This window comes from Symphalangus syndactylus, chromosome 22 (assembly GCF_028878055.3).
Source record: "Symphalangus syndactylus isolate Jambi chromosome 22, NHGRI_mSymSyn1-v2.1_pri, whole genome shotgun sequence".
NCBI classification, from domain to species: Eukaryota; Metazoa; Chordata; class Mammalia; order Primates; family Hylobatidae; genus Symphalangus; species Symphalangus syndactylus.
This window is the reverse complement of record NC_072444.2, coordinates 28918920-28941282: the sequence shown is the minus strand read 5'-3', so window position 1 is coordinate 28941282 and position 22363 is coordinate 28918920. Positions and strand designations below refer to the sequence as shown.

The 22363-nt window shown below is 44.7% G+C and overlaps 1 protein-coding gene across 3 annotated transcripts in view; it reads right to left on the bottom strand.

Annotated features, from left to right (window-relative positions):
• TNFRSF9 (TNF receptor superfamily member 9) overlaps positions 1-16218 on the bottom strand; it is a 33095-nt gene extending 16877 nt beyond the window's left edge. Inside the window, exons 1-6 of one of the 3 annotated variants that reach the window (XM_063631996.1) lie at positions 16120-16218; positions 3759-3908; positions 2869-3052; positions 1693-1800; positions 1165-1302; positions 682-748 (exon numbers count right to left, since the gene is read on the bottom strand). In XM_063631996.1, the coding sequence (XP_063488066.1) occupies positions 682-748; positions 1165-1302; positions 1693-1800; positions 2869-2968 (413 nt within the window). In that variant the 5' untranslated portion in view covers positions 2969-3052; positions 3759-3908; positions 16120-16218. Of the gene's footprint in view, positions 1-681; positions 749-1164; positions 1303-1692; positions 1801-2868; positions 3053-3758; positions 3909-6042; positions 6166-16119 lie in introns of those variants that run through there. The other 2 variants (XM_055261768.2, XM_055261770.2) reach the window with 2 other exon arrangements.
• Positions 16219-22363: the final 6145 nt, after the last annotated feature.

Sequence of the window (22363 nt, the reverse complement as noted above, 5' to 3'; positions counted from 1 at the left end):
TGCCACATTTTGGAGGGTAATGAGCAACTGTTAGTTTCTTCTGTATCGTTCTAGGGGCTGGCATGGAACACATGGAGATGGGTTGATCAATGAGAGAAGATAAGAGGCAGCAAAGGAATGAGAAGGAAACAGCAAAGAGGCAGACAGCGGCAAATTTCCACTGGCAATTCTTTTCCTTTCTTTTGAGACAGGGTCTCTGCTCTGGAGTGCAATGGTGCGATCATAGCTCATTGCAGCCTCAACCTCCCAGACTCAGGTGATCCTCCTGCCTCATCAGCCTTCCCTATAGCTGGGACCATAGGCATGTGCCATTATGCCTGGCTAATTTTTTGATTTTTTGTAGAGACAGGGTCTCACCCAGGCTGGTTTTGAATTCCTGCGCTCAAGGAGTCCTCCTGTCTCAGCCTCCCAAAGTGCTGGGATTATAGGTGTGGGCCACTGCACGTGCCCAGCCTCCATTGGCAATTCTGATCTAGACGTTCCAGGCACTATTTCTGGAAAAAATGCCCACTTTGCTTATTGAGTTGCTACAACCTCACAGTGTTCCCACGCTGCCTATTAGTACGTTACATTCTGTCTACACTTGATGGGTGCAAAAAAGCTTCAATGATAGCATTCCTTATCTTCCAAAAAATTTTACCCAGATTCTTTATTCCAGAAACTAAAGGAAATTATACATACTTTGTCCAGGGTCGACAGACGCCACGTTTCTGATCATTAAATGTCCCAAAGCAACAGTCTTTACAACCTTGTATTAAAAATGAAAGCAATAATAAAAAGGAAGCATTTTCATCATTTTGTAACCTTTCCTGTGATGAACTTAATATAAGTCATTACCATAATGCAATCTGCACAAATTGTTCAATAATTCTTGAAACAACACCCTAAGATGGCTAGTTTTTGTTCTAATTGTACACAAAGTATTGTATATGTCTGAAATCTGTGAAGAATGGTTCTGGCAATTAACAAATGTTATGATTTAAAATTATTTCCACTTATGAAGAAATAACAGAAAGATTTTATTAATTAAAATATGATATATCATATACTCCCTTGTGACTTTAAGGTTCTACAAATCTGTTTGCTTATTTTCAAATGATCAAGATCTAAGCTAAGTTTGTCTACATCACAAAACTACACTGGATCAAAGAAACACAAACGTACCTTTTTTTGTCAGTTCTTGACCTTGTTTACAATCCTGTTCACACATGCTGCATCCTGCCCCCAGGCAGTGAAATCCTGAAATGCAGTCACACTCTGCATTGCTGGTGGAGGAACACTCCTTCTTGGTCCTGAAAACACCTACAAAGTCCCCCCAGCCCCCAACATTTTATTACACTTGACCTCCAAATCCAGGAAGCGAATTTATGCTCTGCAGTAAAAATCATGCTCACTCTACTTATAGTGTTCCCAGTGATTTTAAAGTTTACTTTTAAATCTCCATAAAGACATTTGTACATTTTGGTAAGTAAAAACTTCTCTCTTGTCAAATGAATGCTTCCTCTAATATTTAGAAAGCTCAGTCCACAAATAATTGCTGTCACTGGATGTTATTGTCCTGGACCTGCTGGTTGGCAGAAGTATCAGTCTTTGACACTTGAGATTTTCAAAAGAGAGCAGTCAGTAAATGGGAAAGAAAAGCTTATCTTCCCAACTATCTTCTAGAAGAAGAAAATATCTTTGAACGCATACCTTTACACTGCCTGCATATGTCACAGGTCCTTTGTCCACCTGCGCTGGAGAAACTATTTGGAGGACAGGGACTGCAAATCTGATTCCTGTTATTATCACAGAATGTACCTAAGAAAGGCAGACAATAGTGGTACACGTTTGACAATGAGCAATCGTCACCCAAGGCATTCTGAAGTTTACAAGAAAATCAGATTATAAAAGAATGATGAGTTTTCTAGATGCCACAGTGGTGGACATTAGTTTGATTGACTTCCTAAAATGATACATTTGCAAGATTATTCTTTGTGTAATCACAGAATTAGAAATAACAAAATACAGGCCAGGCGCAGCGGCTCACGCCTGTAATCACAGCACTTTGGGAGGCCGAAGCGGGCAGATCACTTGAGGTCAGGAGTTCAAGACCAGCCTGGCCAACATGGTGAAATCCTGTCTCTACTAAAAATACAAAAATTAGCAGGCACAGTGGTGCACGCCTGTAATCCCAGCTACTCCGGAGGCTGAGGCAGGAGAATTGCTTGAACCTGGGAGGCCAAGGTTGCAGTGAGCTGAGATCATGCCACTGCACTCCAGCCTGGGCGACAGAGTGAGACTCTGTCTCAAAACAAAAAAAAACAAAAACAAAAAAAAAACAAACAAAAAAACAGATATTGTAACAAATAAATCAGCTCAGCAGAAAGAAAATACTTTATCTATTGAATAAAACAAAATGATTATCTTGATTGATCTAGGAGATGAATATGACTGGATCCAAGAGGACATCAATGTCCTACACCAAAATTTAAATACGCCTGACTATCCCCACTCTGTTAAGCCCTTTACCACCCGCTTACTCGCTGCTATGCCCCCAGTCTGAGCACAAAGCCCTACACACAAAACTAACATTTATTGAAGTCTTGCCATGTGCCATGCACTGTTCTAAGCCCTTCATTTGATCCTCCCAGCCATCCTATAAAACAGGTTCTCTTATTATCCCCAGATGAGAAAGTCAAGGCACAAGAGGTTGAATGACTTTGTTGTGTTCACACAGCTAGGTTGTAGCATCCAATAAATATTTGTAAATTAATGAATTTTCATTTTCCTTTCCTTAAAAGGGAGCTCATTAGCCCTGACTACTAGACTAACTGAACCATACTTCCAACAGAGTAGATCAAATGCACATGATAACTGGGTACTCACCAGCCGGGCAGTTACTACACGGATCCTGCAATGATCTTGTCCTCTCAAAATTGAGGACCAGCAACAGAGTGGCTACTATGTTGTAATAGCTGTTTCCCATGATGAAATCTGGCACAAGTATGATACTAGCAAAGCTGATTCCAAGAGAATTTTAATCAAATTAGCTGGTCTCACAAATGTCACTCTGCAAAAGGTAAACATTTCCAAGGAAAGGTGGTTTCTCCTTTCAAAATTATCTATATTGCAATCATTACCTATACAATTCTATAAGAGGATAACTCAGGGTTTTTCAGGAACAATTAATGATGCAATTTTATGGAAAAGTAGCAAATTCATAGAAACCACTAGGACAAAGCAGGAGTGGTTAAACACACAGCTTTGTGCCACTTTGCCAAAGTTTGAGGGTGTGTTTTCCATAATGTTCTGCCAAAATGCGGAAATAATAATAGCCAGAACTTTTGGGGACTTTCATAGGTACTTTGCAGTACCATCCAGCAATAATGCCAATTACTTACTGCCCCTGAAATAAACTCCTTACAAAGAGAATCTGTCAGGGGCATCAGACAATTCAGTTCAAGAAGAAGCTATCACATAATCACTCTTCCCCCTTTAGCTGAACACCTAACTACTAACATGTGGAAAGACCTCCCTGTTCAACTCACTAACACATTTTCTTAAACAGAGACATGTTTTGCGATATGAAGTTTGTATGGTAACAAAACTAAGGAGTGAAAAACTCTCTTCAGGCCAAGTTACTGATGTTTATTTAATGGGCTATTGAAGAGAAGTTATTATATATTAGGAGAAAAAGTCTAGAAATGGGCAAAGGGAGCAAAAGTTCCATCCTCACCCCCTCTCAGTGCCTCCACCTCGCCCCCAAATGGACAGACCTTGAGATCTCAGGGCTGCCGGAGAACTTTCCACTCCTTGGTCTTCAGGCTTCTGCAGCTCGGGAGGACTTCAGGTCAAACACAGGAGTGCGGTGACTCAGCCGGGGGCGGGGTCTCATGGGAAATTCCCACCACAGCTCTGTGACAGCTCTGTGAAATCGTTCATTTCATATCTGCTGACCCCAAAATCCCCTAGAGCCCCTGTCCCCGCCTGATAATGGCACTTCAAATTGCTTCTTGGAAGCAGCTCCCTACTGTCAGGATGTGTCACAGATGACGTTGGGAAAAGGATTTTGTCCCTTAAGATAGCTCTCCAGGACAAAGCATTTAGCATGTCCTTAAAATACTGGATTTGAGATTAGAGGAATGAAACCAACTTCAAAACAGTGATCAGCATTTTGCCATATGCGGTCCCCTAACTCCATAGTCACTGTAATGCAATAGCTGTCATTACTTGAGCACAGCCGATGTGCCAGGCATCAGAGATGCACTGCAGTGAATACACACTATCCTCGAAAGAACCCTAGAATTTGGTATGACTGCTGTTGTTATTGGGAGAACACTATGCAAATGAGGAAAGTGGGGCTGCAAGTGGAATCAGAGCGTCAACAGGACAGGGAGCCGGCAGGGTTGGAACCCAGGTCAGCCTGGTCCCTTATCGTGCTCCTCCGGGCATGGGTGACAGAGGGAGGAAGGAGGGAGAAATGGAAGGAAATGGAAACAGGGGAAGCACAGCAGTCACACGGCAAGTGAATGACCAGGACATGGTTCGGTGAAGCTGAGAGCTAGGAGGGATTTTTAGAAAACCTTGATTTCAATTTTTCTTTAAAAAAAAAAAAAAGAGAACAGGCGCGGTGACTCACGCCTGTAATCCCAACACTTGGGAGGCCGAGGTGGATGGATCATCTGAGGTCAGGAGTTTGAGACCAGACTGGCCAACATGGCAAAAACCTGTCTCTACTAAAAATACAAAAATTAGCGGGGAGTGGTGGCGGTGGACCCCTTTAATCCCAGCTACTGAGGCTGAGGCAGGAGAATCGCTTGAACCTGGGAAGTAGAGGTTGTAGTGAGCCGAGATTGCGCCACTGCCCTCCAGCCTGGGCCACAGTGCAAGACTCCACCAAAAAAAAAAAAAAAAAAGGAAGAAGAGGAAGAGGAGGGCAGAAAGCAGAAGGAAAAAAACAGAGGAGAAGAGGAGGATAAGGAGAAAGAAGAGGAGGAGGAGGAGAAAAATAAAGAGAAAAGGAGGAGGAGGAAGAAGAAGAAAAGAACAGAAAGAGAAGGGGAGGGGGAAGAGGAGAAGGAAGAATGAGGAGGAGAAAGAATGAGAAGGAAGAATGAGGAGAAGGAAAAAGAGGTTTCTGGAGGAGGAGGAGGAGGAGGAGGAGGAGGAGAAGGAGGATGCTCCAGGTCGTAGATGAACCTGCCCATCATTGAGCAGCTGGAGAACCTCAGGAAAACCACGGGAACTGTGGCTGGGGCAGGCGTGGGCTGGGGAAGGACATCGAGAGCGGTTTGGGCCATCGCCCTGCCCCGCGGTTCCCAGCACGAGCTCTCTGGTCAGAACAGGAAAACGCGGAGCGACTCGGTTGGGGGACAGCGCCGAGATGCGGACCTTCTGTCGCCGCCTGCAGGCAGAGGGACTCGGAGATCAGGCCGCAGAAGCAGAAGAAGGCAGACGGGAAAGAGGAGGAACCCAGGAGCTTTGTGGCTTCGTGTCCGACCCTTCCGCCCTTGGCCCGCGTGCCTGGAGCCAGCCCCACCGCGCCCGCGTTTCCTCCTGCGGGACTTCCCTTGGCCCTGGGTCTGCAGCGGGTCCTGCCGAGCTTCCTCCCCTTAGGCAGCCTCTCTCCCCCTGGCCACTCTCGGGGGTGAGGGGGGTTACCGGTTCCCACTGATTTTTATTCACTTTGCTCTCTCACGCCTCATGTTCCCCATTCTCCTGCCTCAGTTGTGTAATCTTGAGCAAATTTCTCAACCTCCCTAACTCCGTTTTTGCAAGCACATCTTACAGGTGCAGTAACACCATACATCTTCCTCGTGAGTGAGGTTTAAATGAGACAATGAGCATGAAATACTCAGTTCAATGCTTGGCACATAGTTCTCAAGAAAGTAGGAATTGTTAAGATCAGACTTACTGGTTTGAAGTGTTCCTTCCCTGCCTCCCACACTGATCATCAGTAGAGCCACCACAGGGCAAGTCATGACAGAAAAGGAGAAAAATGTATGAGCTGCCTACAAAATGTGTTCCCAAATACTGACGGTCATCTGAGAGTCATCTTACCTGTGACACCTGTGGGGTCCCTCCTTGCCACACTTTGGCAGAAATTGGCTGAATGTGAGAGTGTCACGCCATAAAAATCGGACTGCTGATCCCCTCCTAACACTTTGAAAGTCACCATCTAACCAAGTAACCTCCTCGTTTACATGTAGTACTCTGTTTAACATTGCAGTGTGACATTTAACTGGGCCGTACTTCATATAACTAAATGCTACTCACTAGTCTACGTTTTGGACATTCTGTAGGCAGAGACATTACTTCCTCTGAAACTGACATATTTAGTTTCCCAGCACAGTAATTAGCTCACTATTTCAGGCTTTTATGCCAGTAACATGAGAGTCTTTACTGAGCTAAAAGAGCCTCAACATTAGTTTTGCCAGCCCACAGTTAAACAAAATCAACCACTTCAGAATCTGCTACTGAAGGCTATGCTCAACTTTACTCAGGCATTTAATAAATTCATGGCCAGGAACAGTGGCTCACACCTGTAATCTCAGCACTTAGGGAGGCTGAGGTGGGAGGATCGCTTGAGCCCAAGAGTTCAGGACGACTTGGGCAAAATGCCCAGACCCTGTCTCTACAGAAAATACAAAAATTAGCTGGGTGCGGTGGCATGCGCCTGTGGTTCCAACTACTCGGGAGGCTGGGATGGGAGGATTGCTTGAGCCTGGGAGATCGAGGCTGCAGTCAGCCATGTTTGCACCTGTGCACTCCAGCCTGGGCAACAAAACTAGACTGTCTCAAAAAAAAGAAAAAAAAAGAATTCATGTTACTGCATGCATTTTTGTGTGGTATAAAATCATCATAGTAAGCTAAGTCAAATTATATAGTTAACCAGATATACATACTATCTAAGCTAGCCAAAGGTGTAATACTCTTTTGGTATAATTTTCATTTGCTTTATAATACGTATCATATTGTTTTATCCATTGTAGCCCTGTAATCTTTCAAATGAAACGAAAAGTTTTTCTATTCCATAAAACCATCTCAAACTAAATCAGAGATGACCCCAACAAGACAGCAACACATTAGCAGTATTAATAATATTAATAATATGTTTCATCACATCCTAAGCAGTATTAATAATCTGTTTCATCACATCCTAAGCATTTCATTCTAAACCAAGAAATAGGTCGGGCGCGGTGGCTCACGCCTGTAATCCCAGCACTTTGGGAGGCTGAGGCGGGCGGATCACAAGGTCAGGAGATCGAGACCATCCTGGCTAACACAGTGAAACCCCATCTCTACTAAAAATACAAAAAAAGAATTAGTGGGGCATTGTGGCGGGCACCTGTAGTCCCAGCTACTCGGGAGGCTGAGGCAGGAGAATGGCATGAACCCGGGAGGCAGAGCTTGCAGTGAGCCGAGATTGCGCCACTGCCCTCCAACCTGGGCGACAGAGCAAGGCTCTGTCCCCCCCCCCAAAAAATAATAATAATAATAATAAAATAAAAATAAATAAATAAACCAAGAAATAGATTTTATTTCATTTTGATTGATTATAGGTCTAATCTTGAATATCTCAAGCAGCTAAATATTTTGAGGCTAAATAGCATGAAGGCCCAACAATTTTAAACAAGATAAAGAAGACATTTAGAAAGATAAAGCCCTCAAAATAAGCTTCCTATAAAATATTCTTCTGTTCTTCCAGGGCGCATTTTAAAGGGAATCTCTTCTGTGGGATATTCACTATTTACACTTGTTTTCTGCCTGAAAGATCTATTCTTTCAAGATTCAGTGTCACCACCCCTACCCCAAACACCCAAACTAGTAGTCACTATTAGACATTCCTGGTGCTTGTGATGTCAGTAGGTGTTCTGAGGCCTGGGAAGGAGTAAATTGTTTTTAAACTTGGAACAAAGAAAATGAGCAGGACATCAAAGAGGAAGGAGGCAGAGTAAGGAGAAGGAAGTACGAATCATAAGGAGAGGCGAGGGTCAGCAGTCATCAACTTTGCTCACCTTTCCTCCTTGTTCTGCCCTTTCTCCAGGTGGCATCCACTCATATGCTAAGGCTTATCAATAGTTGTCTCCAACTTCAAACCACCCCCAACACTGTGCAGTCCCCAGGACAAGAGTACAAACAGAGGCCTGCTTACCATGTGTCCAAATATTTAGAAATTGTTCCTCAATCCAAATACGCTGTTAAGTATGTTCTGTCCAGAGCAGAGACACAAACACACACACACAATGAACACAGAGCTGCGTCTGTGACTGGGTGTTTGGCGCACGGTGCTGGCATAGGGACGCATAACTCGGCTCCATCTGCTCTCTGGACCCACACTGCCGGGCCTGGGTGAAGACTCCCCCACATCCCTGGATCCATGTCCTTGAAACACCACTTGAGGGTGACACGGTGCTGTGAGAGTTGTGAGCTGTGCTGTTGCCTCCACGGACGGCAGGGAGGGTGTGAGCCATAGGAGTACCAGGCAGACAAAAGGCAAGTGGATTTGTCAAATCCATCTCAGATACCAAGGGTGTAACAGATTCTTGTATAATCTATTATTATGCAAGAATATCACAGACAGTGGTATTTCCCTGCAGTCCCAAGTATCCCCTTTTTTTTTTTTTTTTTTTTGAGACAGGGTCTCACTCTGTCACCCAGGCTGTAGTGCAGTGGTGCAATCTCGGCTCACTGCAGCTTCTGCCTCCAGGTTTCAAGGGATTCTTCTGCCTCAGCCTCCCGAGTAGCTGGGATTACAGGTGTGCACCACCTTGCCCAGCTAAATTTTGTATTTTTTTGTAGAAAGGGGTTTTGCCATGTTGCTCAGGCTGGTTATCCACTTGCTTGATCCTATTTATGGTCCACTTGGCGGTTTTGGAAGTTCTTGTATATTGCCATGGAATTCACAGCAGTTATGCACAAAGTCTGAGGAAGCCTTTGTAATATTAAACAATTCATATTATTCTTGAATATGCACATATGTAATATGTAGAATAACGACTGCAGCATTAATTCTTTACTAGAATCACCTAGGACTGAGCCCCAGAATGACAATTTCAATTTTTATAAAAATATTTAAAACAATTTAAATTTCAAAAGATTAAAAATCTCACTTCTTTAATACAAATAAGTTTTAAATATTTGACATTTATCCACTATAATTTGTTTTTAATTCTAATAATTTTGAAACTTTTAGAAAAATGAAAAAACGAACATAGAAACAAATTTAAAATTTTACATACTCAAATTCACACATTATATTAAATACATACAAATGCTCTATATGTTAAGTATAATCATATTTTATTTCTTAATCCTTTAAGTCATTACTGTCCAAACACAAATTATGCAAAATTATCTATTGTAACAAATGAAATGAAAGCAAGAAAAATAAATTTTATAGATAAAAATACAATAATTTATGAACTATGTGTGTCTTTTTTTTTTTTTTTTTTTGAGACAAAGTCTCGCTCTGTTGCCCAGGCTGGAGTGCAATGGTGTGATCTCGGCTCACTGCAACCTCTGCCTCCTGGGTTCAAGCGATTCTCCCCACTCAGCCTCCCGAGTAGCTGGGACTACAGGTGTGTGCCACCACACCCCTCTAATTTTTGTATTTTTAGTAGAGACGGGGTTTCACCGCATTGGCCAGGATGGTCTCAAACTCCTGAACTCAGGTGATCTGCCCGCCTTGGCCTCCCAAAGTGCTGGACTTACAGGGGTGAGTCACCATGCCTGGCCCTGTATGCCTTTATTTACCACTAATTTAAACATTTTCAGGTCATCAGAAAACATCTACACATTTGTAATATTAATTAAACTCAGTCATCTTTGCCAACTTTGTCACATAAAAATAATTTGTTATTTAGTTACTTTGAAGACTTCTCTGTGAAGTAGAATATTCTCCTTGCGCTTGATTTGCCACTATTAAATATTCGGACATGGTGTGTGGGCTCCATTTCTATACTTGCTCCAGGCCCCAAAAGTGTTAGAGACAGTGCTGAGAGACACACAGTCGGTAGTCAATAAACCTTTATCAAATGAACAAATAAATACATGGATTTGTTCACTCCAGTCCTGGGGTCTGCCTATCTCTTCATGACCTAAGGTTTTATTTTCACTCTCTTCCTGCGGAAATCATTCTGGCATGCAGACCCCAACCTGAGCTGTCATTGTCCTTTCTCAGGTCTCATGTCAAATGCTTTTCTGATCACGGCTAACACTGGCTGAGGGCTTACTACGTGCAAGGCACTTTTCTATGTGTTTACATAAGTTCCCACAATTATACCTTAGGACAGCCTTTGTCCCTATTTCACAGGTGAGGAAACAAGGGCACAGAGAAGCCAGGTAGCCTGCCTGGTGTCACCTGGCTGGTAAGGAGCTGAGAAAAGGTTAGAAACTTGGCTGTCTGGCTGCAGAGCCCATGCTCTTTTTTTTTTTTTTTTTTTTGAGACAGAGTCTCGCTGTCGCCCAGGCTGGAGTGCAGTGGCGCGATCTCGGCTCACTGCAGGCTCCGCCCCCGGGGGTTCACGCCATTCTCCTGCCTCAGCCTCCCGAGTAGCTGGGACTACAGGCGCCCGCCACCTCGCCCGGCTAATTTTTTGTATTTTTAGTAGAGACGGGGTTTCACTGTGTTTGCCAGGATGGTCTCGATCCCCTGACCTCGTGATCCGCCCGCCTTGGCCTCCCAAAGTGCTGGGATTACAGGCGTGAGCCATCGCGCCCGGCCTGCAGAGCCCATGCTCTTAACCAGACTCTTAACCTGCCTGTGCCCAAGGCCCCGTTCTCTTGTGGGTCCTATGCTTGTGGAGCCCTCAGAATAGGATTCGTAATTCATAAAATATACTACAAAGGATCCAACTGAATTGAAATGTACCTGCCAAATATTTTAAAAGCCAATTTGTGACATGCTAATATATGGATTTAACACATATCTGGCATAATTTCAAGTTAACCATGAATCAAAATGGTATTCCGGGATATCTGCAAGAACTGTAATGTGATATGAAGATGACTTTCAGTACTATTGGTCCCAAGCCATGAGTACTGTTCCTTCAGCTATGCTTTGTGAATTACTATATTCAAAATGGGAGGAAATGTTAGATTTAGATTTCCATTAGAGGTTAGTGAAAATAAAGATGGAATTTAAATCTAAGTTCACAGACTCCCTGATTTTTATCTGTGCACCCTTGGGCATCTGTGGACCTCAGGGTCACAACCCCTGTATGAAGTCTCTTTGCTGTCGCTGATAACGCTTAAACAGTTTGAGATCTGGGAACTTGCTCTTACTCCAAGAGCAAGCTTCACTTTGATTATTTCTCCAGATGCTGTCATTGTATCTTAAGGCAAAAACTCTATGTCATTTCTGTCCCTCACCACCCTCACCAAGATGGCACATGTTTATGGTGTATCACTTTCTGTGGTCCGTTCCTCTGGTCCCTTCATCACTGAATTTAAACAGATTGAGACTACTGATAAATAAATGTTTTCTAATAATAAGAGCTAATACTTATGGGTGGCTTCCTGCATTGCAGATGTTAGGCTAAACAATTCAAATGTTTTATTTAGCCTCAGAAGACAGATTTTGTTTCCTTCTGAAGAGGCTAAATAAAATATTTAAAGTGTTTAGCATAGGCTGGGTGCAGTGGCTTATCCCTGTAATCCCAGCACTTTAGGAGGCCGAGGTGGGCAGATCACCTGAGGTCAGGAGTTTGAAACCAGCCTGGCCAACATGGTGAAATCCCGTCTCTACTAAAAATACAAAAATTAGCTGGCATGGTGGTGTGCGCCTGTAGTCCCAGCTGCTTGGGAGGCTGAGGTGGGAGCATCACTTGAACCTGGGAAGTGGAGGTTACAGTGAGCCGAGATCACACCACTGCACTCTAGCCTGGGCAACAGAGTGAGACTCTGTCTCACAGATGCACACACAAAAAAGTGTTGAGCATAATATCTGCAATGCAGGAACTCCATGAGGTAAGAATTATTGTTACTATTCTAATGTGAAGAAACAGAAGCCAAGGGAGTTGAATTCCTGAGACAAGGATTAAGGGCAGCATTTGAGGGTTTATTCCAGGCCAGTGTTCTAGCTTTACCTGTATTCATTCATTTAATCCTCATAGTGACCCTGTGAAGTACACAGGTTCTGTGATCCCCGTTTTATAGATGCGGAACCTGAGGCATGAGGGATAACTCATTTGTTCAAGATCACTTAGCTAGCATGGGACAGAGCTGGGCTTAAATCCAGACAGGTTGGACTCAGAGAGCGAGAACAGGCTCTCCCACCACACCATACTGCCACATTTAAGGAATGGAGACACCAGGGATGGAACTGGACGTTGTCTCATTCCAAAGGTACCTTAACATCTGGCCAAGAGGTATGACTAACACAGGAGCTAACTGTAATGGTGCATTCCTGTGAATTAGTAAAAAGATGTGTTGACTCAGCAACCAAGGGTAAGACTGTCAATTCCGTGGTTTAAGAGCTGAGTTGGAAACCACATCAGAGCTCATCTACATGAATGACTACCAAGAAACTGACAATCAATTTAAACTTTGAGAAATGTGATGAAGAGCAGAATTGATAGCCTCATAGTAGTCACTTTTTGGAGGAAGTTAGACTAGCTTAAAATAAGAGCACGTAATCAAAAACCATTAAGTAAACGCAGGCTCTTTATTTTTAAATTCAGATGGAGAGAGATAGTTGCTACATGCCATTAAGGGAAAACTATTCTTTAGGGTGCAGGTGACAACTGTGATCAAACCAGTATCACCCCAAAAGGCAACATTATCCTGAAGTAACATGACTTTGTACTAAAGGCCACCTTCTGGCTATGGGGTACTAGCTCCCCGTCCCTAGCATTCACCTTAACCCTTGGGAAGGAAAGTACTATTAAAATTAAGGAATATACAAATTTATCTCAACTACTGTCAATTAATATTCTAGGGTTCTTATTCAACAAATCAAAAGCAAGGCAACACCAGGAGAAGCATTTTGTTTCCTTCTGAGCTTTTTAATGGTGATCAGCATTTTCTACCAAATAATTCCACTCACAAGTCGTTCTCCACAAAATCCGTCTCCTGTTCTTCTGTGTTTCCATTATAATGGAAGATTGTTGGATAAACCATTGGTTTTCGTAAGATTTTTTTCTTCAGTTAAGTATCACCACACTAAATAAGTATCACCACACTAAATAAGTATCACCACACAAAATAAGAGTTCCACTGTCCCTGTGTGTAAGTTATAAGTACTCCATATATATGCCTATAGGGTCTGTTGCACTCAACCTCAAGCAATTTCCAAGTTTCATTATTATTATCATTAAATTACTCTCTGTCCCTTATCAACTCAGTAAATTTAACTCAACAAGCATTTATCGAATGTTTAATGCAAATTTGCACATTTTCTAACCCGTTTACTTCTCCTGTTTTGCATCCTACCACTCCCCTCTAGCCTGGCTTGTTTTTAATTTTTAAATTTTTATTTATTTTTGAGATGGAGGCTTACTCTGTCGCCCAGGCTGGAGTGCAGTGGCACCATCTCGGCTCATTGCAACCTCCACCTCCTGAGTTCAAGCAATTCTCCCACCTCAGCCTCCCGAGTAGCTGGGATTACAGGCACCTGCCATCATGCCCAGCTAATTTTTGTATTTTTGGTAGAGATGGGGTTTCATCTTGTTGGCCAGGCTGGTCTGGAACTCCCGACCTCAGGTGATCCGCCCACCTCGGCCTCTCAAAGTGCTTACAGGCGGGAGCCACTGCACCCGGCCACTCCCTCATCTTATTTGGGTTTTCTCCTCAGAAAACAGCATTCTTTGACCAGTGTCTAAACGAGAACCCTCCCCCCACCATTATTCTCTATCTTCTCTCCCTCCTTTGTTTTCCTTCATAGTACATACCACCACCTGGCATGCTATTTATTTGTGCTTTTGTTTACTGTCTGTCGTTTCCCCATGGAACAGAAGCTTCATGAGAGGGGACACTGTTCACTGCTGCATCCCTGGCACCCAGAGCACTCCTAAGAACACATGACAAGCGCTCCATAAATAATTCCAGAATGAGTTTTACTGTCTTGTGTGGCATATATAGATAAAGTGCCATCCCAACAGTTTCCCCAACCTTGAGTGGAAGGAAGAGGTTACACAAATAACTAAGGCCACACAGCCGTACAGATTCTATAATAGGAGGGCAAAGTGCTATGGGAATAGAGAAAGTTTCCTGGAGGGATTGGCACTGTAACTGGGTTTTCCAGGATGGGTAATACATTGAAAGGCTGATAAAGGCCGGGTGCAGTGGCTCACGCCTGTAATTGCAGCACTTTGGGAGGCTGAGGCAGGTGGATCATGAGGTCAGGAGTTCAAGACCAGCCTGGCCAACATGGTGAAACCCTGTCTCTTGGCCGGGCGCGGTGGCTCACGCTTGTAATCCCAGCACTTTGGGAGGCCGAGGCGGGCGGATCACGAGGTCAGGAGATCGAGACCACGGTGAAACCCCGTCTCTACTAAAAAAAATACAAAAAATTAGCCGGGCGCGGTGGCGGGCGCCTGTAGTCCCAGCTACTCGGAGGCTGAGGCAGGAGAATGGCGTGAACCCGGGAGGCGGAGCTTGCAGTGAGCCGAGATCGCGCCACTGCACTCCAGCCCAGGCGACAGAGCGAGACTCTGTCTCAAAAAAAAAAAAAAAAAAAAGAAACCCTGTCTCTACTAAAAATACAAAAATTAGCTGGGCATGGTGGCGGGTGCCTGTAATCCCAGCTACTCAGGAGGCTGGGGCAAAGAATTGCTTGAACCCAGGAGGCAGTGGTTGCAGTAAGCCGAGATCGAGCCACTGCATTCCAGCATGGGCGACAAAGCGAGACTTCGTCTCAAGAAAAAAAAAAAAAAGAAATAAAAGGCTGATATGGAAGTAGAGGTATTCCCGGCTGAAGGAAATGCTTTTGCCAAAGCACGAAGGAAGTGAAGTTCCAGGAAGTTCCTGGAACAGATAAACTGAGTGAGGGAGTGTTAAGAGGTACGAATGTGGAAGATAAGAAAGAAGGGATTTGTTGAAGCACATTGTGGCAGGATTCAAACTTTTAATCCTCTACATAGGAGTCACTGCCAAATTCAGCAGATTCACAGAACTACAGACATACAAAAGGTCACCAGAATATAGTTCTCATCCTGGGTGTAGCCACTGCTTACCAACCTCCAGAATAGGTGGGCCTCAAGATAAGGAAGGGATCTCCAGGATACAGTAAAGGACAGGTGGCAGACAGTAGGCCAGGAAAGTTTTGCTAGATTCAAGTGTCTACTGCTGGGTGGAATATGGATTTTGCCTTGCCCATTGAAATACTGGCGTAACTCCTTTATCACTGTATTTCCAAGGTATTGGAATTTGAAAGCATTACGGAAACAGAATTAGAGAATTATAACAGGAAATATTAAGGGACTCAACATTTCAACTCCTTTGAGCTTGGTGTTTTATGTAAGATCTCACTAGGTCCTCACTAACCTCTGGGCAGGCATTGCTATTCACATTTGCAAGTAAGTTATCTTAAAGGCTTTTTGATAACCCCTGACTGAAACCCTAAGTAATGGGATCTTACTCTCACTTCAAGAAATAAGATACTGGCTGGGGGCGGTGGCTCATGCCTGTGATCCGAAAACTTTGGGAGGCCAAGGCGGGAGGATCGCTTGAGCCCAGGGGTTCAATATCAGCCTCGGCAACATAGCAAGACCCCGTCTCTACTTCTCAGAAAAAAAAGAAATAAGATGCCATGGAAGGGATGGCAATAAGTGTTTTCCATAAACAACCCGAGAGAAACAAACAGAAAACGCTGTCCAAGCCACAGCCTTGCTTCCACACTGGGCTTTGCAGATTTTCCAATGAGCCACCAACGAGGTGGTTAAAACATCAGAGACTGCATCCGATTCCCCAAGACATCAAGGCTCTCGGTATGGGAACAGGCAAATCGTTGTCGTTCTTTGCTGAGCCCGTGGGCTGCGGTCACCAGGACGAATCTGGGCCCAGCAGGTGCCAAGGACTCGACCTCCCGCCTTGTATCCAGCAGGCCGCACCCACCCCTCGGAAGTCGGCGAGATCGCTGAGGCAAGGCGACTCCAGGGCGCAGAGACCCACACGCGACGCTCTAAAGGAACTGACCTTTAGGGGCTGTTACTCTGAGGCCAGGCCCAACAGCGCCCGGCACATTTACGTCGGATCTGACACCTGCAAGCACCTGCGCGACCGCGCTAGCAGCTGGGAACACGCGACAGACCCGCCCACTGAGACCTGGCTCGGCCAATCCCGGGTGCCGCATGCTGCGGCTGCCGGAAGTGGACTACGTCATACGGGTCAGCCGGTCGGTTTCCGGCGCCCAGCGCCCCGTGGGAGTTGTGTCTGGTGGCCCACGCTGGGGGGAGCTTTTCACACTGGTGGGCGCAGAGGCGAAGCCGTTCCCGGGGCCCCTCACAGACCTCGGTGTCAGAATTTCCCCCCTTGCACCAGCGCCGCCTCAAATGTCAGGGCTCGCCCACTCTTCTCCGGTCTCGCCGACATAACCTTTCGGGGGCTCCAGAGGGGAAATTCGCCGTTTCTGCCGGACCTCTCTAGAGCGTGCCTGAACCTAGCCTTTATGGGATGTTGACAGCTACGTTTATTCAGTGCCCCAGAGGCCTTCATGCCCAGTAACTACAATTCAAATTCCTGCTCTGCTTCATTTTGTAGTCGTCTGGTGAATTTGACGTGGGAAATAAGATTAAAATAGGAATAAGAAATTAGTTGAAATCACATTGTAGAGTTCTGCAAATGTAAAATATTAATTTATAGCAATAAAGAAGGCTGTCAAATAACAGAGGGTGAAAGCAGGATAATACTTGGTCAGCACCTGCTGTGTGCCAGGGGCTGTGACAGATGCTGGAGATTCAGTAACCAAGACAAGAAGGTTCTCCCGGCGTTCACAGGACTAGGGGAAGACCCAATAAATAAAGGCAAAATGCTAGAATGATGCGCTCTCTAGAGATGAAATATAGAAATTGATTTATTTTTATTTTTATTTTATTTTGAGACGGAGTTTCGCTCTTGTTGCCCAGGCTGGAGTGCAGTGGCGCGATCTCGGCTCACTGCTACCTCCACTTCCCGGGTTCAAGCGATTCTCCTGCTTCAGCCTCCCAAAAGTAGCTGGGATTACAGGCGCCTGCCACCATGCCCGGCTAATTTTTTTTGTATTTTTAGTAGAGACAGGGTTTCGCCATGTTGGCCAGGCTGGTCTGGAACTCCTAATCTCGGGTGATCCACCCGCCTCGGCCTCCCAAAGTGGTGAGATTACAGGTGCGAGCCACCGCGCCCAGCCGAGAATGATTTTAGAGTGTTTACTTAATGAGATGCCAAATGTAAGAGTGACCCATGGAAAAATAATAACTTGGCAGTAATTTTTTTGCCACTAAGATCAGGATAATTCTGAGGGGAGTCGTTTTTTTGGAATGATGACCAGATGGCCGTGGGTGGCTATTACTAACACTGTCAACGCCATTTCTCTGTTACTGCCTTGTGACCTCCACAGGCAGAGCAATATTTCATCATTAAAAGTTGCAGCTGCTACGAGAAGCTACGTTCCTTGAAAACGGAGTTTTTGGCCAGGAATAGTTGCTTATGCCTGTAGTTCCAGCTACTTGGGAGGCTGAGGCGGAAGGATCCCTTAAGCCCAGGAGGTGGAGGCCAACCTGGGCAACATAGCCAGGCCCGGTCTCTAAAAAAGAAAGAAAACCGGAAGTTTCTTCCTTCGTACCTCCCGCAGTGCATAGAGTTGTCAAATGTTGAGTTAAAAAGGTAGTGGATAAGATGGGGCGGTTCTGCCTGGAAATTGGAGACTGAACTAGGAAGTGTCTTCATTGTCAGTACTACAGCAGTATTTTTTGGTAAATGGTTTAATTTTTTGATTTTATCCTATGAATGTGTGATGAGAAATAAGCACGAACTATAGAGTGTCAGTCTTAGTAACTGACTTTTAATACTGACAGTATATGGTGGGTAGAGTGTGAAATTTAGCATCAGAAATCTGAATTTGACCAAGACTGCAGGACCTTATACAGTCATTTCACCCTTCTGGACCTCAACCTTCACATCCGTGGAAGGAAAATTATAACACCTGCCAGGAAGTCAATATATAAGGTCTAAAGCTGATAAATGAGAAATAAAATATTAGCATACTGTTTCAAAATACTGATATACTACCAGAAGAAACAATTGAAAGTTGAAAATACTTGCTTCTGGGGAGCAGGGCTGAGGGGAAGTACTGAGTTAGAGGGCTGTTGCTGCATGGATTAACTACTGCTCTGTAGCAAAACCTGGCTGCTACAGTTCACCATTGGGTTGTAGTAACTCTGCTTCAGATTGTTAGTTGTGCAGGTTGGCTGGGGCTGCTCTGTTCCACATGTTCATTCTGAAACCCAGGTTGAGGGAACAGCAGCAACTTGCCTGGGGGAAAAGCTCTTCCTACAGCAATTCAGCAGTAGAAGAGCACAACCTAATCATCAGGGCAGACTTTTCAAGGCTTTGTTACAGGTGTCTGTTAGCATTCCATGGACCAAAACAAGGCCAAACCCAAAATCAAGGGACAGGAAGTAGACTCCACCCATGCAGGTGGAAGGGGAGTGACTATTTCTGAAAAATAATCCAATCTGCCGCAAGTAATACTTGACTTTGTAAAACTGCAGTGTATTCACTTGGTAAGAATTAATGCTGACTGTGGTCCATTTCAGGTCTTGATGGTGATGCGTATGTCTCAGGAATGTTAACTCCAGTTCATTCTCTCTGGCTCTCACTGCTGAAACATCTGTCATCTTTACACTATCGTGGCTGTCTCATGCTGTAGCAGACCAGGAGCAGGAGCATTGTTGACTCCTTTTAGGAGTTTACCAAGGGGCCCGGGCATGGTGGCTGACGCCTGTAATCCCAGCACTTTCGGAGGCCAAGGCTGGTGGATCACTTGAGGTCAGGAGTTTGAGACCAGCCTGGCCAACATGGTGAAACCCTGTCTCTACTAAAAACACAAAAAATTTAGCTGGGTGTGGTGGTGCTTGCCTGTAACTCCAGCTACTCAGGCCTCTGAGGCAGGAGAATCACTTGAACCCCAGAGGCAGAGGTTGCAGTGAGCTGAGATCACGCCCCCACACTCCAGCCTGGGTGACAGAGAGACTCAAAAAAAAAAAAAAAAAGAGTTTACCACGCGGACTGGATCAAAAAAGCCTGTCTTCTTTTGGTTTTCCTTCCGTCCAACTGTTTCCCTCCTTGGTTCTAGAAGCACACATCTGACCACTTGTCTTTCCTGTCATTCCTATTTTCCACACTCCTTCACAGCTGCTTCCTTTGCAAATAGCCAAAAGTGAAGTAATTCCAGAACTCCTGAAAGTTTCTTCATAAGTGTCATATGATTAAAGACATTTCAAACTTTTGCACAAGTTCAGTGTTCATCAATTATTCTTTTTTTTTTTTTTTTTTTGGAGACACAGTCTCACTCTGTCATCTAGCCTGGAGTGCAGTGGCATGAGATCACGACCCACTGCAGCCTTGACCTCCTGGGCTCAAGTGATTCCCCCACCACGCCGTCAGCCTCTCAAGTAGCTGGGACCATCGGTGTGTAATTTTTTATATTTTTTGTAGAGACAGGGTCTTGCCATGTTGCCCAGGCTGGTCCCCAACTCCTGGGCTCAAACAATCCTCCTGCCTTGGCCTCCCAGAGTGTTGGGATGAGACACCCCGCTCAGCTCCAATTTTTAAAATTAAATAAAATAAATAACACACTCACCACCATTGTAAGAATCACATGAAATATACCGAAGTGCTTTGTAAACTAACAAAAAAATTATTTCTTGAAATAAATATGGCCAGGTGCAGTGGCTCACAACTGTAATCCCAGCACTTTGGGAAGCCGAGGTGGGCAGATCACTTGAGGTCAGGAGTTTGAGACCAGTTTGGCCAACATGGTGAAACCCCATCTCTAATAAAAATACAAAAATTAGTTGGGCATGATGGTGCATGCCAGTAGTCCCAGCTACTCGGGAGGCTGAGGTACGAGAATTGCTTGAACCTGGGAGACAGAGGTTGCAGTGAGCTGAGATGGTGCCACTACACTCCAGCCTGGGCGACAGAGCAAGACTCTGCCTCGAAAACAAAACAAAGAAAAGAAACGTGATTTTTTTTTTGAGACAGTCTCGCTCTGTCGCCCAGGCTGGAGTGTAGTGGTGTGATCTCAGCTCACTTCAGCCTCTGCCTCCCAGGTTCAAGCAATTCCCCTGCTTCAGTCTCCTGAGTAGCTGGGACTACAGGTGCGTGCCACTACGCCCAGCTAATTTTTGTATTTTTAGTAGAGACCGGGTTTCACCATGTTGGCCAGGATGGTCTCAATCTTTTGACCTTGTGATCTGCCCACCTCGGCCTCCCAAAGTGCTGGGATTACAGGCATGCGCCACCGCGCCTGGCCAGAAATGCGATTTTAATATCTAAATTGAAACCTTAAAAACACTGATGTATTTAGGCCAGGTGCTGTGGCTCACACCTGTAATCCCAGCACTGTGGGAGGCTGAGGTGGGCAGATCACTTGAGGTCAGGAGTTTTGAGACTAGCCTGGCCAACATGGTGAAACCTCATCTCTACTAAAAATACAAAAATCAGCCAGGCATGATGGCAGGTGCCTTCAATCCCAGCTACTCTAGAGGCTGAGGTGGGAGAATTGCTTGAACCTGGGAGGCGGAGGTTGCAATGAGCTGAGATTGCACCATTGCACACCAGCCTGGGTGACAGAGCGAGACTCTGTCTCAAAAAAAAAAAGAAAAGAAAAGAAATTACTAGAAGAAAACACTGGGGGGCCAGGCGCGGTGGCTCACGACTGTAATTCCAGCACTTTGGGAGGCTGAGGCAGGTGGATCACCTGAGGTCAGGAGTTCGAGAACAGCCTGGCCAACATGGCGAATCCCTGTCTCAACTAAAATACAAAAATTAGACAGGCATGATGGAGGGTGCCTGCAATCCCAGATACTCGGGAGGCTGAGACGGAGAATCGCTTGAACCCAGGAGACGGTGGTTGCAGTAAGCCAAGATTGCGCCACTGCACTCCAGCCTAGGCGGCTGAGTGAGACTCCATCTCAAAAAAAAAAAAAAAAAAAAAAAAAGAAAAGAAAGAAGGAAAACACTGGGGAAATGTTCCAGGGTATTGATCTGGACAAAGACCTCAAAGCACAGACAACAAAAGCAAAAACAGACAAATGGAATTACATCAAACTAAAAAGTATATGCACAGCAAAGGAAACAACAAAGCAAAGAGACAACACACAGAATGGGAGAAAATATTTGCAAGCTATCCATTTGATGAGGGACTAATGACTAGAATATATTAGGAGCTCAATAGCAAGAAAACAATCAGATTTAAAAGTGGGCAAAAGATCTGAATAGACATTTCTGAAGAGATACAAATGGCCAAGAGATATGAAGAAGGGCTCAATGTCACTCATCAGAGAAATGCAAATAAAGACAGTAAGATATCATCTCATCCCAGTTAAAATGGTCTTTATCAAAAAGGGAATAACATGCTGAGATGGATGTGAAGAAGGAAACTCATACACTGTTGGCAAGCATCTCAATTAGTGCAGCCACTATGGAAAACACAACTATCATATGATCCAGCAATCCCACTACTGGTATATATCAAAAAGAAAGGCCAGGCCAGGCGCCGTAGCTCACGCCTATAATCTCAGCACTTTGGAAGGCCGAGGCAGGAGGATCACTTGAGGTCAGGAGTTCAAGACCAGCCTGGCCAACATGGTAAAACCCTGTCTCTACTAAAAATACAAAAATTAGCCAGGCGTGGTGGCACACACCTGTAGTCTCAGCTACTCGGGAGACTGAGGCACGAGAATTGTTTCAACACAGGCGGAAGTTGCAGTGAGCCAAGATGGTGCCACTGCACTTCAGGCTGGGCGACAGAGCAAGATGGAATCTCAAAGAGAAAAGGATATCAATATATCAAAGAGATATTTGCACTCCCATGCTTATTGTAGCACTGTTCACAGCAGCCAAAATATGGAATCAACCAAAGTGTTCATCAATGGATGACTGGATAAAAAAAATGTAAATATACACAATGGAATACTATTCAGCCATAAAAAATAATAAAATCCTATTTGCAACAACATTGATGGAACTGGAGATCATTATGTTAAGTGAAACAAGCCAGGCAAAGAAAGACAAGTATCACATGATCCCATTCATAAATGGGAAGCTGAAAAGTGGATCTCATAAAGATAAGCTGGTGGTTACCAGAGGCCAGGAAGGGTAGCCAGGAGAAAGGGATGAACAGGGTGATTAATAGGTACAAAAATTGGTAGAAGTGCTGGGCAAGGTGTCAAGAGCC